General features: G+C 45.7%; 1 protein-coding gene across 1 annotated transcript in view; it reads left to right on the top strand.

Annotated features, from left to right (window-relative positions):
* Window positions 1-407: 407 nt before the first annotated feature.
* The window catches only part of LOC141300796 (sickle tail protein homolog), a 154,632-nt gene continuing 141,003 nt past the window's right edge, over window positions 408-14,036 (top strand). Inside the window, exon 1 of the mRNA XM_073831094.1 lies at window positions 408-1,239. Within this exon, the coding sequence (XP_073687195.1) occupies window positions 936-1,239 (304 nt within the window). The 5' untranslated portion in view covers window positions 408-935. The remainder of the gene's footprint in view (window positions 1,240-14,036) is intronic.

Here is a 14,036-nt window from a genome sequence, read left to right as displayed (position 1 = left end):
CTCCATTTCCAACTCTTTTAAACCCAAAGTAAAGCTTCCAACATGCCTTGCTTTGATACACACACAAACACACACAGACTGCAGAGCCCAAGTACTAGCTATGCTAGTGTAATCCCGCTTTCCTTTCTGCCGCTTTGTAATTCTCCAAAAATATCCCGGCACGTGTGTGTGTGTATATGTGTGTAATTTTCTTCGGCACGCACCACAGCGTTGGTCTTCCAGCCTGGTAAATTCGAGACTGAAAGAGCAGTGGATAGAGAGAGAGTCACATGTGGATCAGTATTCACAGCTGTGACAGCAACAGAAGACCTATTCTCCTCCCTTTCCATTCTTTTCCTTTTTTATTCCCAAGCATTGAGACTTTTTGTGCCTTTCCAAGCTGAGAGCATCTAGACAAGATGAAAAAGAAGGTGGGGAGAGCGAGAGCAGGAGAGTTGGAGTTTAGGAGGGCAGAGCGAGAGAGAGATTGAGACTGTGTGTTGGAATGCGCTGATACATGGGAACAGGCTGCTTATCTCCGTTTGTCCCCCTGTCAGTCATCCTAAGGCGCACACGCATACACTTCGGAACGCTGGAGGCTCGGTTTGGAAAGGTGGTGATTAACCCCTTCCCCCTCGTTCCTCCTCCTCCTCCGTCTCTCTCGCCGTCTGGTTCTTCTACCTGCACTCGTCTGGACTCGCTCGGTGAGTAAAGACACAGAAGGACAGGAAGGAAGAGAGATGAGAGAGAAGGAGGGAGAGTAAGACCAAGACGGTACAATTCGTTCTCTGTGGAATACGGTGGAAATCCAAGGATTTGGACACCTGTGGAAGACCGTTTTGGATATTCTACTAGTGCAGTTTGATTGGATAATTGAAATGGAATATCAAGTGAGTGACTGAAGAACTGAATTGATTGAATTGGATTCTCTCGAGTTTAACCAGCGTTTCTACACTATGTCTAAACCTTCGCGACTTGCTCGTCCATCCTCGGCGAGTCCTGGCTCCAAACTCCCCTCGCCTCGTCGGGATACACCTGCCGGCAGACCCAGAATGCACGGCATGGGGGAGAAGGTGATGCAGACAGGAAGTGAGGGCAATATACCTGGCCAGAAGCCTCCTGTCAATGGAACGTCATATTCGCAGATGCCACAAAACGCTAATATCAAGGAAGAGAATGAGATGGGCCAAGCAAGGAGCAGAATCAGTGCGCCTAAAGGGTCTGCAGCAACCATAACCCAGCAACACGTCACGCATCCCAGTAAGTTGACCTTTGACATTTGGCCACTTTTTCGCACATCTTATGTTTTCATTATTCGAATGAATAAATTCTAAGAGGGAAATGTTATTGCTCAGAATTTGCTCTTTCATTGCCTCAGGAGATATTAAAAAAAAAGTTCTTAGGTGTGTCACATTAACTTTTTTTGCAGATTTGCCAGTTTTTGTTTGCACTGTGGGCAGGTTTTAACCCTTTTTTGCAATCATTTAATCTAAGACATAATCGGTAGCCCAACTTATAAGTATTGAAAATAAAAACAAATGACACAATTGTTTACATACACCATGACTAGAAATCATAACCTTTTAATGAGAAATGTCTAAGTTCATACTAAACCTTTGAGCAGATCTCCTGTGAAACTTTAGCACAAAAGACCTCTCCATTTGCTAAATAAATAATGAGATATTACCAAAAATGACTTATTCCTACATGTTATTTGTCTGCCCTCAAGGTTTTAACCCTTTTAGACATGTGAAACCTTAGCTGCATGTGACACATTGTTTGTCTTTTTTGTGATATTAACCATAAGTTAAATTGTGAGACATATATTGGTTAGATATTTAGTTTTAAATGTGGACTACATTTTATATTTGTCATTAAGTACATGTCTAAGATATTGCAGTTGAGGTCAAAAGTTTACACCCCCTTTTAGAATCTGCAAAATGTTAATATTTTACCAAAATAAGAGGGATCATACAAAATACATGTTGTTTATTTAGTACTGACCTGAATAAGATATTTCACGTAAAAGATGTTTACAAATAGTCCACAAGAGAAAATAATAGCTGAATTTATAAAAATGACACTGTTTAAAAGTTTACACCCCCTTGATTCTTAATACTGTGTTGTTACCTGAATAATCCACAGCTGCGTTTTTGTTGTTGTTGTTTAGTGTTAGTTGTTCATGAGTCTCTTGTTTGTCCTGGACAGTTAAAGCTCCCACAAATTATTTGGTTTTCTAGCATTTTTGTGTATTTGAACCCTTTAAAACATGACTATATGATTTTGAGATCCATCTTTTCACACTGAGGACAACTGAGGGAGCGCTCACTGATGCTCCAGAAGGAAAACCCATGCATTAAGAGGGGGAAATTTTTTTTGAATTTGAAGATCAGGGTAAATGTAACTTATTTTGTCTTCTGGGAAACGTGTAACTATCTTCTGTAGCCTTTGAATGGCAATACTAAATGAAAATATATGAAATTTAGGAAAAAAAAGAAAAATGCACACCCCAAAGTTTTCACCAGCCCTGCCCTCGTTTTTTCCTTCTGGAGCATCAGTGAGTGTTTGAACCTTCTGTAATAGTTGCATAATAGTCCCTCAGTGTGAAAGTTGTTCTCAATGTGAAAAGATGGATCTCAAAATCACACAGACATTGTTGGAAAGGGTTCAAATACACAAAAATGCTAAAAAACCAAAGAATTTATGGGACCTGAAAGATTTTTCTGAAGAACAGCAGGCAGTTTAACTGTTCAGGACAAACAAGGGACTCATGGACAACTATCACATTTAACAAAAAAAAAACACAGCTGTGGATCATTCAAGTAACAACACATTATTAAGAATCAAGGGGATGTAAACTTTTGAACCGGGTCATTTTTATAAATTCTAAAATAAACTAAATAAACAATAACGCATTTTTTTTTTAAGATTTATTTTTGGCATTTTTGCCTTTATTGTAATAATATTGTAATAATAAAGGTGCTGCCCACAAGGCTATCGGCGCCGACAATAACATGCATTTTGTATGATCCCTTTTATTTTGGTCAAATAATTTACATTTTGCAGATTTTGAAAGAGGGATATAAACTTTTGACCTCAACTGTACGTTATTTGCTGTAAGATGTTAAAGTTTCTATGTTGAGGATGGGTGTGAGCAAAAATGGAACATACTGTTTTGTTTATGCATAGGTTTTAAGTGCATTTGGGGTATTAAGTAAATTTGCATGCTTGGTTTGAAGCGTTTGAATATGAGTGAACTGCATATGGTATTACGCTAAAAGCATTCAGTGGAGGTTTTATAATAATTCACATATGACAATGGGTTTTCTGGGATTAGATCGGCAGCAGGGTTGATTTTTGGGTTGAGCATTTTTGCTGCATTCCTCAAAAAAAAAAGAAAACACATGGGCTCAACATCACATTGCCTCCCCATTCCAGCACAGTAGGGTGCAGATTAATGCGAGTTTGTGTGTGTGCATGTGTTTGTGTGTGTGATTAGGCACCTCTTTATCACATTCCGCCCCAGTGGGTTTTAATCCTGCTGGTTTTGGTTGAAGAGCTCCATGTCAGTTCAAAGTTGCTCTAAAGTGGTGATCCAGTCACCTCAGTTGCCTTCTGATGCCTGTCAGTCACATTTTCAGTGTTTAGCGATTAAAAGACATGTCATGTCCGCTCAGTGAAATTGCAGGAACGGGACACCCCTAGGTGGGGATTTAAACTGAGATGATATTAAGGACAGGAAGTTTTTGAGGTTGCGATTCCTCCTTTAGTTATTCATTCTGACGAGCACGCACAGAAATGAGTGCGTCACTCTTATTTGTCATTCATTTGTTTAGTAATGTATGATGAGCCTCAGTAAAACATGGTTTTCTAGTCATTTTTGAGTAGCACATGTGTTTGCCTCCATCTACTATGGCAGTGAAACTACCACTCTTAAAAATAAAGGTTCTTTATTCTTTATGGAACCTTTCAAATACAGAAAAGGTTCTTTATAGTTGAATAATGTTCTTCAAAATGGTTCTTTTGGGAACTGTTCACTGAAAGGTTCATTGGTGAACCAAAATGGCTCTTCTATGGCATCACTGCAAAAACACCCCTTTGAAACTTTATTTTTAAGTGTGTAGGATCCAGATGTTACCATGAAATTGGTCCTCCATAGATGTAACGGCTATAGAAGTTTAAAACATTTTCAAGATGAATCATTAACACTTGACACAAACTTTTCACATTTTGTCAGAAGGCTCTTTTTCATGGATGGATGGATTATGAATAATATAGCTTTCCAAAAAGCTACAAAGAGGACAGAAAATATGATTCATGTACTATTTTCTCTACAGTCCATATGATTAAAGCTGTATTATAATAATCTTTAAAAATAAACAGTGTTCGGAAGTAATAGTTTGTGAAAAGGGTAGACATTTAAGTTGTTAAATATCGTTTGGGGTTATTTTCTAATTCTGTGTCGTACATGTCATTACTATAAGCCTCAGGTGGCCATGTTAAATTCAAAGTGTTATTTTAGTGTTCTTTATACAGTATTTATTAATGTTTGGAATTAGCTTTCATTTAAATATTTAAGTTTTGATTTTAATTTTAGTTCAGGTGCTGGTCATTTTTATTTTGTGCTTTTGTCATTTTATTTAGCTTCAATACTTCAAATTAAATTTATTTTATTTCAGTTCTAACACAGAATTTAACATTTTTTGATGATGATTGTCTCCAGACTACATGTATGCCAAATCTTGTACAGGTGATATGAGTGCTAATATAAAAAATTAATATAAATCATGTTTTTATGACACATGGTTGCTGAAATATGAAAAAAATGTCAGGCCACCAATAGACCTATTCATGCAACATTTTTTTCCTTTAGTACCAGGCTACTTTTTTGGTCTTTGTTGAAGCGTATCAGCCATATTATACTATTTACTTTTGTACTTTTGTTATAACAAAAATAACTTGGACATTATTCTTGTAGATAACTTGTGTTTACATATAGAGTGAACGAGAGGGAAAGTTGATAATAACAGAGAAGTATTTTTAGAACAAACTGTCTCTCAGTTCATTGTAAATGTTTACACCAATGAGCTCTTTAAACTTTTTTTTTCTTTAAATTGTTACTTTAAATGGACCATTTAACAGTTAATGTTTTCTAGACTTCGAGTTCAAGCACAGGTCATAACATGTTGGATGAATGGTTCTCAAAAAAGACATAGACTGATAGATTGATACAATGAATGTGCGTTTTCTGTAATTTCTTCCTTTTCTAAATAAATGTTATGCATATTTTAGTTTTTGAACTTAGAAATCTGTTTGCCAGTGAAGAGTTAAGTTCTAAAGAGTTAAAGTACTCCCACCTGTTTGTAATGATGCTATATAAGTCATACTGTAACATTAATACAACACTTTATACCTGTCCATTGTGCTTTGAAGAACCGCACAGATCCAATATAATCACCTGCGATCTGATACTAATGTTTTCTTACCTAAACGTGCCCTCGAAGAAACATCTGTAAGGAAAACAAATACATTCTCTTTTTTTTCTTTGCCCGTTTTATGTCTGGCAGATAGAACGATAAAGGAAGTTCCCTTCCGGGAACTCGAGCCGCGTCAGGAACGCTATGGGGAACGCCATTGGCGGGCCGCACTCTGAACTGTGTATAACAACCAATGAAATGACGGGGGTGACGTCACAGGCGCGGTGACGTCACCGACCAGGAAGTATAAAGCACGTGCGTTTGAAGCCGGCGGCAGCTTTTGTCATTCAGCGAGAGCGCTCTGTGTCTGTGTCTGTCTTGCCATTTCTGCTGTTTTTGTGTCCAGTTTGACACACTTTTATTTGAGTAGAATGGCATCTTTACAACCTATTAAGAAAAAGAGTTTGATGGTGGTTAAGCGCCCGCATAGACAGTGTGTCCCTCCCTGCCAACGCTTCATTGTTGGTGGGGATACACACAGTCTATGCGTGGTCTGCTTGGGAGCGGAGCATGCACAGTCAGCCCTCGAAAAGGCTGGCTGTGAGCACTGTGAACGCCTGCCGGTGCGTCTGCTTCGCTCCCGGAAAGCCCTCTTCGAGGAGGGGGCTTTCACTAGCGTGCCCCGTGGGTCTGGCCCCGCTTCCGCCGAGGCGGAGCGGCGGCTGCACTCGTGGGGCTCGCAGCTCGATCTGCTGGAGGGTATGGAGACGGGTGATCCCCTATCTCCGCCCTCACTCAGCGGATCGAGCGATCTCCTCCTGGATGTGGAAGCCCGCGCTGCGGTTTCTTCCCCCCGGGAGGAGGTCCCCGAGTTCCTCTTGTCTTCCTCCGAGGAGGTTGACATTGAAAGTGTTACAGAGGAACCACAACCGCCATCACGCTCGCCTCACTATGAGGAGCTCGTAGAGGTGCTGACTAATGCGGTAGCCAAATTACACATCACATGGCCCGCAGAACAACAGCAATCACATGAGCCGCAGCGAAGCCGATTAGATGATCGCTTCCTGCGGACAAAGTCAGCACCTCCAAAACGGAGCCTTCCCTTCTTCCCCGATCTCCACCAAGAGCTAGCGAGATCGTGGGAAAAGCCATACTCCTCCCGTCTTTTCTCCCCCGCTGAAAATTATGGAAATGTGGGGGGGGCAGAGGAGAGTGGCTATAGGACGATGCCACGGGTTGAACAGACGCTTGCGGGCTATCTGTCACCCGGCTCGGCATCATCCTTGAAGGCTCCGTCCTTACCCACCAGGCCCCTTAAAGTCACATCTGGCCTGATGGGTAAGGCATACACGGCAGCAGGTCAAGCAGGGTCTTGCCTTCACACCATGGGCATCCTGCAAGCCTACCAGGCTGACCTGCTGAAGGAGTTCAGCAGCGGCGAGGAAGTTAGCGTCACAGAGATGCAAAAAACTGCAGATCTCGCTCTCCGCGCCACCAAGGAGGCCGCCCGTGCTGTTGGGCGGTCTATGGCAGCCCTGGTGGCCGCGGAGAGGCATCTCTGGCTGACCCTGTCCGACGTAAAAGAGAAGGACAGGGTCACGCTTCTGGACGCCCCCCTGCAACCATCTGGCCTCTTTGGTGCTTCGGTTGATACCGTTGTGGCCAGGCACCAGGAGGCCCGCAAGCAGGCGGCGGCGTTCAGAACTTTCCTTCCTCGCCGCGTGTTCTCCTCTGAGGCTGCTGCACCATCTAAGAAGCAGCCTCAGCCGTGTACGAGCTCCCATAGAGAGGCACAAAAACAGAGCGTTGCCGCCCGTGCTCCCCCGGCCCAGCCTAGGGGACCCGGAAAGCAACGCTCTAAGTCGGGGGCTTCCAAGACGAAGAGGCCTGACCTGAGGGTCGTCCTCCAGTCAAGGAAGTCCTCGGCTAAGCGGCCCTGACGGTTGTGGTTCAGGGCCGTTGAGGGCAGCCCCTCTCGAGGGGGTTTGCACCGTACCTCCAGGTGCGGGTTTCAGACCCCTTCGTGGCCCTCAGGAGATGAGTCAGCTAACCCTGCCAGTGTTACAGGGCGCGGCTATCTCCCGCGAGCATCCTCTAGCTGGTCCGCCCGGAAACGTAGCGGCCCTGGAGAGTTCGCAACCCCCGCGGGGGTTTTCCGAGGAGCTAATTCCGGCGCTTCCTGCCAGTTCGCTGTTTCAGGACTCCGAGTTAGTTCCTCAAGTAAATCCAGACACCAGTCTCGAGAGGCTGGTACCCTTAGTGAACTTTCTGGTTCTTTAGCACAGGAAGTATCTCAGGTTCGCTTTCAGGGGCAAGGCTTACCAAGACAGAGTGCTTCCTTTCGGCCTAGCTCTCTCACCTCGCACTTTCACGAAGTGTGTGGATGCTGCGCTGGCTCCACTGTGACTCCAGGGCATCCGCATACTCAACTAACAGTTAGCGGTTCAGCATCGAGGTGCTGTTCTCGCTCACATGAAAGAGTTAGGGTTGAGACTCAACGCCAAGAAGAGTGTGCTTTCTCCACTACAGAGGACCACTTACTTAGGCGTAGTGTGGGATTCGATCTCCATGCAGGCACGCATGTCTCCTGCACGAGTCGATTCCATACTGACCGCAGTGAATGCAGTAAAGCTAGGCCAGTCACTCACTGTCAAACAGTTTCAAGTACTGTTAGGTCTTATGGCAGCCGCTTCCAACGTGATACCTTTTGGACTGCTGCACATGAGACCACTGCAGTGGTGGCTCAGGACCAGGGGGTTCTCCCCGAGGGGAAACCCACTCCGCAAGATCAAGGTCACGCGGCGTTGCCTACGTGCCTTGGCCATGTGGAGGAAACCCTGGTTCCTCTCTCAGGGACCGGTTCTGGGAGTGCCTGGTCGCCGCATCACGCTAGCGACCGACGCTTCCCTTACCGGTTGGGGGGCGGTCATGCGTGGCCGCTCAGCCCAAGGCCTATGGAGCGCCCACCATCTCTCGTGGCACATAAACCGCTTAGAGATGCTGGCAGTATCCCTGACCCTAAAGAGGTTTCTCACAGACCTAAGAAACAAACACGTGCTGGTCCGTACAGACAGCACTGCGGTGGTTTACTACATAAACCACCAAGGAGGACTCCGCTCACGCCCCTTGTACAAGCTGGCGTACCGGATACTCCTTTGGTCTCAAGAGAAATTCCTCTCCCTGAGAGCAGTCCATATTCCTGGACATCTGAATGTGGGAGCAGACGTCCTGTCAAGGCAGGGGCCGAGGCCCGGGGAATGGATGCTTCACCCAGAGGTGGTGAAGCAGATCTGGAGAGTGTTTGGCCAGGCTCAGGTGGACCTGTTTGCGACTCAGGAGACATCGCACTGTCCCCTCTGGTACTCTCTAGTTCATCCAGCTCCACTGGGGCTGGATGCCATGGCACAGACGTGGCCGAGGCTGCGTCTGTACGCCTTTCCCCCGATCGCTCTGCTCCCGGGAGTTCTGGAACGGGTCCGTCGGTTTCAAGTGCGGCTGCTACTAGTAGCCCCGTACTGGCCGGCACGAGTATGGTTCTCGGACCTGGTATCTCTCCTAGACGGCTCTCCGTGGGAGATTCCCGTCAGGAGGGACCTCCTGTCTCAGGCTGGGGGCGCAATATGCCACCCCCACCCAGAGAGGTGGAGGTTATGGGTGTGGCCCCTGAGGGGGCACAACTCATAGGAGCGGGTCTCTCAACCGAGGTTGTTGAGACCCTTCTCCAATCCAGAGCTCCCTCTACGAGGAAACTGTATGGCCTTAAGTGGAACTTATTCGCGAGATGGTGCCGCGAGCGCCACCTGGACCCAGTCAACTGCCCGGTCGGTACAGTTCTGGAGTTCCTACAGTCTCGCCTATCCGCAGGGCTAGCTCACTCCACTCTAAAGGTATACGTGGCGGCCATAAGTGCCTACCACGCCCCTTTTGGTGGCCTCTCAGTAGGTAGAGAGCCCTTGGTCATACGGTTCCTCCGCGGTGCGCTCAGGCTGAGGCCTCGAGTGACACCCAGGGTCCCCACGTGGGACCTCGCTGTGGTGCTAGAAGCTCTCTGCAAGCCTCCTTTCGAGCCCTTAGAGGAGTCTACGGATCGCGCCCTCACAGTTAAGACGGCGCTCCTGTTAGCACTCACCTCCCTCAAGAGAGTAGGCGATCTGCAGGCCCTTTCAGTGGCCCCATCTCATTTAGAGTTTGCCCCAGGGATGGCCAAGGCCTTTCTATATCCCAGGGTCGGGTACGTCCCGAAGGTCCCCTCCCTAGCACCGCAGCCAGTAACGCTGCAGGCGTTCTATCCTCCTCCATACGTGGAGCCAGGTCACAGGAAGTTAAACTGCATGTGCCCAGTCAGAGCTTTAGACGCATACGTCCACAGAGCTGCCACGTGGCGTAAAACAGAGCAACTGTTTGTCTGTTACGGCCCCCCTAAGAGGGGGAGCCCAGCTTCAAAACCCACTATTAGTAGATGGATCATCGATGCCATAACTACTGCTTACGAGTCCTCTGATCTCCCCTCACCGTTGGGACTCAAGGCTCACTCTACTCGGGGCATGAGTGCCTCGAGAGCTCTGACGGCAGGTGTCCCAATACAAGACATCTGCAATGCTGCGGGTTGGTCCACGCCCCTAACATTCGTTAGGTATTACGAGCTCGACCTCAGAGCCGCTCCAGGCTCGGCTGTACTCTCGGCCTAGTGCGCTAGGCCTAGAGGGGCAGCCACCTCCCTAGCCAGGAGGAGACTTCTCAAGGCGCATTCTTTCTGCGGAAAGAAGAGAAGTCGTTTCGCCACTCATAAGAGATCTGCAAAACTTTACCCCTTTTGTCCGTGAAAGCTAGACAAAAGCCCTTTCAGTCCCTCTTGTCCTGGCAGAACCCCCAGACAAAGGACTAAGACCCCTCGTGAGCCCGAGGGCCGAGGGGTGCCTCTCGCACTGGCTGGCGAACCAGGCAGAGGTCACGGTTCTCGTGTGCCCGAGGGCCGAGAACTGTACAGCCCTCTTGTCCGCGGAATGCTAGACAATGGCTTAATTCTCCTCGTGTTCTGACGCAGGATGCTATCAGACCGAGTGTACTCCGGTCCCTCTGGTTTCTGGCTTTCCCCAGACCAAGGACTAAGACTCCTCGTCTGCCTTCACAGAAGGCCGAGGAGTGCCTCATGCACTGGCTGGCTACCAGGCAGAGGCACCTACTGCCTTCCCCGTGAGCCCGAGGGCCGGGGATTGCAGTGCCCTCTTGTCCGCGTAATGCTAGACAATGGCTTATTCCCTCGCGTCCTGGCGGAGCTCCAGGCCGAGCCTTGGATCCCTCTTGTTCTGGCTGAACCCCCAGACAAAGGATCACCCTCTCCTCGTGTGCCCGAGGGCCGAGGAGCCTTGAGGTCGAGCTCACCGTCCTCGTGGGTCTGCGGACCGAGGACTTCCCACACCATCTGTCCGCCGAGTGCTAGACAGTGGTCATTCGGTCCCTCTTGTTCTGGCTAACTCCCAGACAAAGGACTAAGACTCTGCGTGTGCCTGAGGGCCGTGGAGTACCTCTCGTTCTGGCTGGCGACCAGACAGAGGAAGACTACCATTCCTCGTGTGCCCGAGGGCCGAGGACTACAGGGCCTTCTTGTCCGCGTAATGCTAGACAAGGGCTCTCTCTTTTTCCACCCTGGTTGAGCAGACACTCGCAGGGCTCGGCAATTATGGGGGCGTTGGTAGTCTCGTTCCCCATAGCGTTCCTGACGCGGCTCGAGTTCCCGGAAGGGAACGTCTCGGGTTACGTATGTAACCTTAGTTCCCTGAGGGAACGAGACGCCGCGTCTCGGACCATAATTCCCGCACCCTGCGGCGCTCGCTTCATTCCTAAAGAGCTGCCGCCGGCTTCAAACGCACGTGCTTTATACTTCCTGGTCGGTGACGTCACCGCGCCTGTGACGTCACCCCCGTCATTTCATTGGTTGTTATACACAGTTCAGAGTGCGGCCCGCCAATGGCGTTCCCCATAGCGTTCCTGACGCGGCGTCTCGTTCCCTCAGGGAACTAAGGTTACATACGTAACCCGAGACGGTTTTGTTTATCAGCAGTCGGCTCTCTTAAAGGGGATATCTGTTTATCTACAGGTAAAATGGTTCAGCCTTTTGTTTAATCTACTCTTAGCACTCTTTGAAAGTTTATCACAAGCAGGTGTAGCAGGACAAAGAACTGTATCACAGTCTGTAAATTTCATGGCCGGGTGGTCTTGCTTACTCATGGTTCAGCCAGACAGAGGTTATGGGAAAGAAAGAGGACAGGGAGGGAGGGAGACACAGTCCCCTCATCTCAACTAAGTTTATCTTGAGCTAGTCGGATCTGTACTCGAGCTTCTGCTGTTTAGATTTCCAATGCTTAGACTATGAGTGGTCACCCGGACTGATGTGTTTAACATATCAGTCTGAGATCTACTGATATGAGAAGCATAACATTTCACCGGGGGTTAGCTAGTGTAGTACACCAAAATAATGCAGTTTGCATTTAATTTGGCTTTTTACTTTGCGGGACTCAAATGAAGAGAAAGTGAAAGTGTTCAGTAATATGTTTAGTCATTTTCTTGTCATTTAGTAGCTCAGCAAAACAGCATGACTTTATTGCAACATTGGAAATACGTGCCTCTGCAAAACTGAAAAAAAAAAAAAAAAAAAAACGTACGTATATGTAATGAATCACTGCATTTTCCAGTTGAAATGAACACTAGAGGCAGTAAACTTTTCATTCGACGACAACCTTTATTCCTTTTCACACAAAGTATGGTTTACAGGTACAAAGTTTTTAATAAATCCTAATTTTCATACAATTATTACTTGCAGAATATTATGTTATGACTTCAAGCAATTTTAACATCCTGCTCGATTTGAGAACTTTTTTTTTTAACGTTATCGTCATATATACAGCTTCATAAGCATGAGTTTTCTAGTAGGTTTGCTTGGTAGCTCACACGATACGGCATTGCGCTTGAGTGATAAAGAGCTCCATGCAACTACAGTTTGACAAAACAACTCAAATCCAGAGTTGGAAATCAAGTTGGAAGAAAATAGCACGGCTGCATCAACAAACACTCCCTGGATATTTGAATTCTGAACAGCCGCAATAGAGGGTTTGCACTTACGTCATGATTTGGTCAGTTACCCGGATACGCGGCCATACTAGCAATACTCGGATGTAAACAACAGCATGGATTGCACGGTTAATGTACTACTGAATACATTGTTCTGCTAATTTATCCTGTCTAAACCATGGAAAAAAAAAACTTGTGGAAGCTGTTAAATCATATAGAGAAGGACTTAGTAAGCAGGAAATGGCACAATATTTTGACAAACTAAAGTTAATAGGTGGTAAAGATACATACGAGCAGTATTAATTAAGATATTAGCCTAACCACAAGATATTGGCCAACCACAAATGCCTTTTGTTCCTCTTCGATTTGTTATAACTTTTGGCAGTCTATAGTACTCCATATGTTTTTCCTGGTCCGACCGATTAATACAGCCCAAAACATGGCAATAATTGGTCATTTTCAGCAGCAATAATCAGCTAAATATGCGAGTTGCATTCGGTTCAATGGCATTGTTTAGTTTAGTGCCGCCAATATTGTCGATTGATGACGCATCGTGAAAACAGTCTATAGGTACCTCAAGCAGCGCCATAAAAACACAGCAATACACCCCTGTACCCACGTAATAAAAATGTGCCATGGTCACATATTGAACGTGTTTTAGCACGACTCTCTGGACATTTCACTTTGAAACTGCCACAAAATGTACAGAAAGGTTAGTAATTATGCTGTTGCAGAAATGTAAATAGAGGCACGTATTTTCATGAGCCTGGGTTGCTTCATTCTGTGGAACACAAATTGAGACATGTTTAAGAATGCTCACTGCTCTTTTCTCCAGCTGTTCAGTCTGTTCCTCGAATAAAGCTATCTTATGATTTCTAAAGACTTCATATAAGTTACTGTTTTTTTTAAGTGTTATAATGTTACAAAACAATGCATTTCAACTAAATTCTGTTCTTTTAAATTTATATTTGTAACATAATCCTGATAAAAGAAATTGATTATAGTTTCCACAGAAATATTAAGCAGCACAATTGTTTTCAACATTGTTGATAAATGTTTCTCAAGCAGCAAATGAGAATATTAAAATGACTTCTGAAAAATCGTGTGACGCTGAAGACTGGAGAACTAGAAAATGCAAACTTTGGTGAGCATTGGAGACTTCTCTCAAAAACATGTTACTAAGAGCCTAAAAATGTGGACTTTAGAGTATGTTTTCATTATGTAGAACATATTTTGTGTTCTAAAGAAGAAACTCATGCGTGACATTTGAGTAAATACATTTTGGGATAAACTTCCTTGCATGAAAATATAATCCCATGATTTTTGGTGAAAGTGTCAAACAGGGATAAGTTTTTGTAATCAAGAGCAGGATCTTGATCTTGAAGTCATTGCAATGGACACTGAAGACACTGGAAGCACTGTAAAGAGAATTACGAGTGGGATTAGATTAATGAGCACTGTTCATTAACTCTTAATCCTTTCTGATTAAAAAAGTGAGACACTCTTAATCCAGAACTGCCCAAACTGAAGAAAGGCCAGTCTAGCAGAACTCACTGTGCCAGCAAGTTCCTG

The sequence above is a fragment of the Garra rufa genome, chromosome 24 (assembly GCF_049309525.1).
Source record: "Garra rufa chromosome 24, GarRuf1.0, whole genome shotgun sequence".
Lineage (NCBI taxonomy): Eukaryota > Metazoa > Chordata > Actinopteri > Cypriniformes > Cyprinidae > Garra > Garra rufa.
Note: the sequence above shows the minus strand (reverse complement) of the source record. Positions and strands in the feature narration are given on the sequence as shown.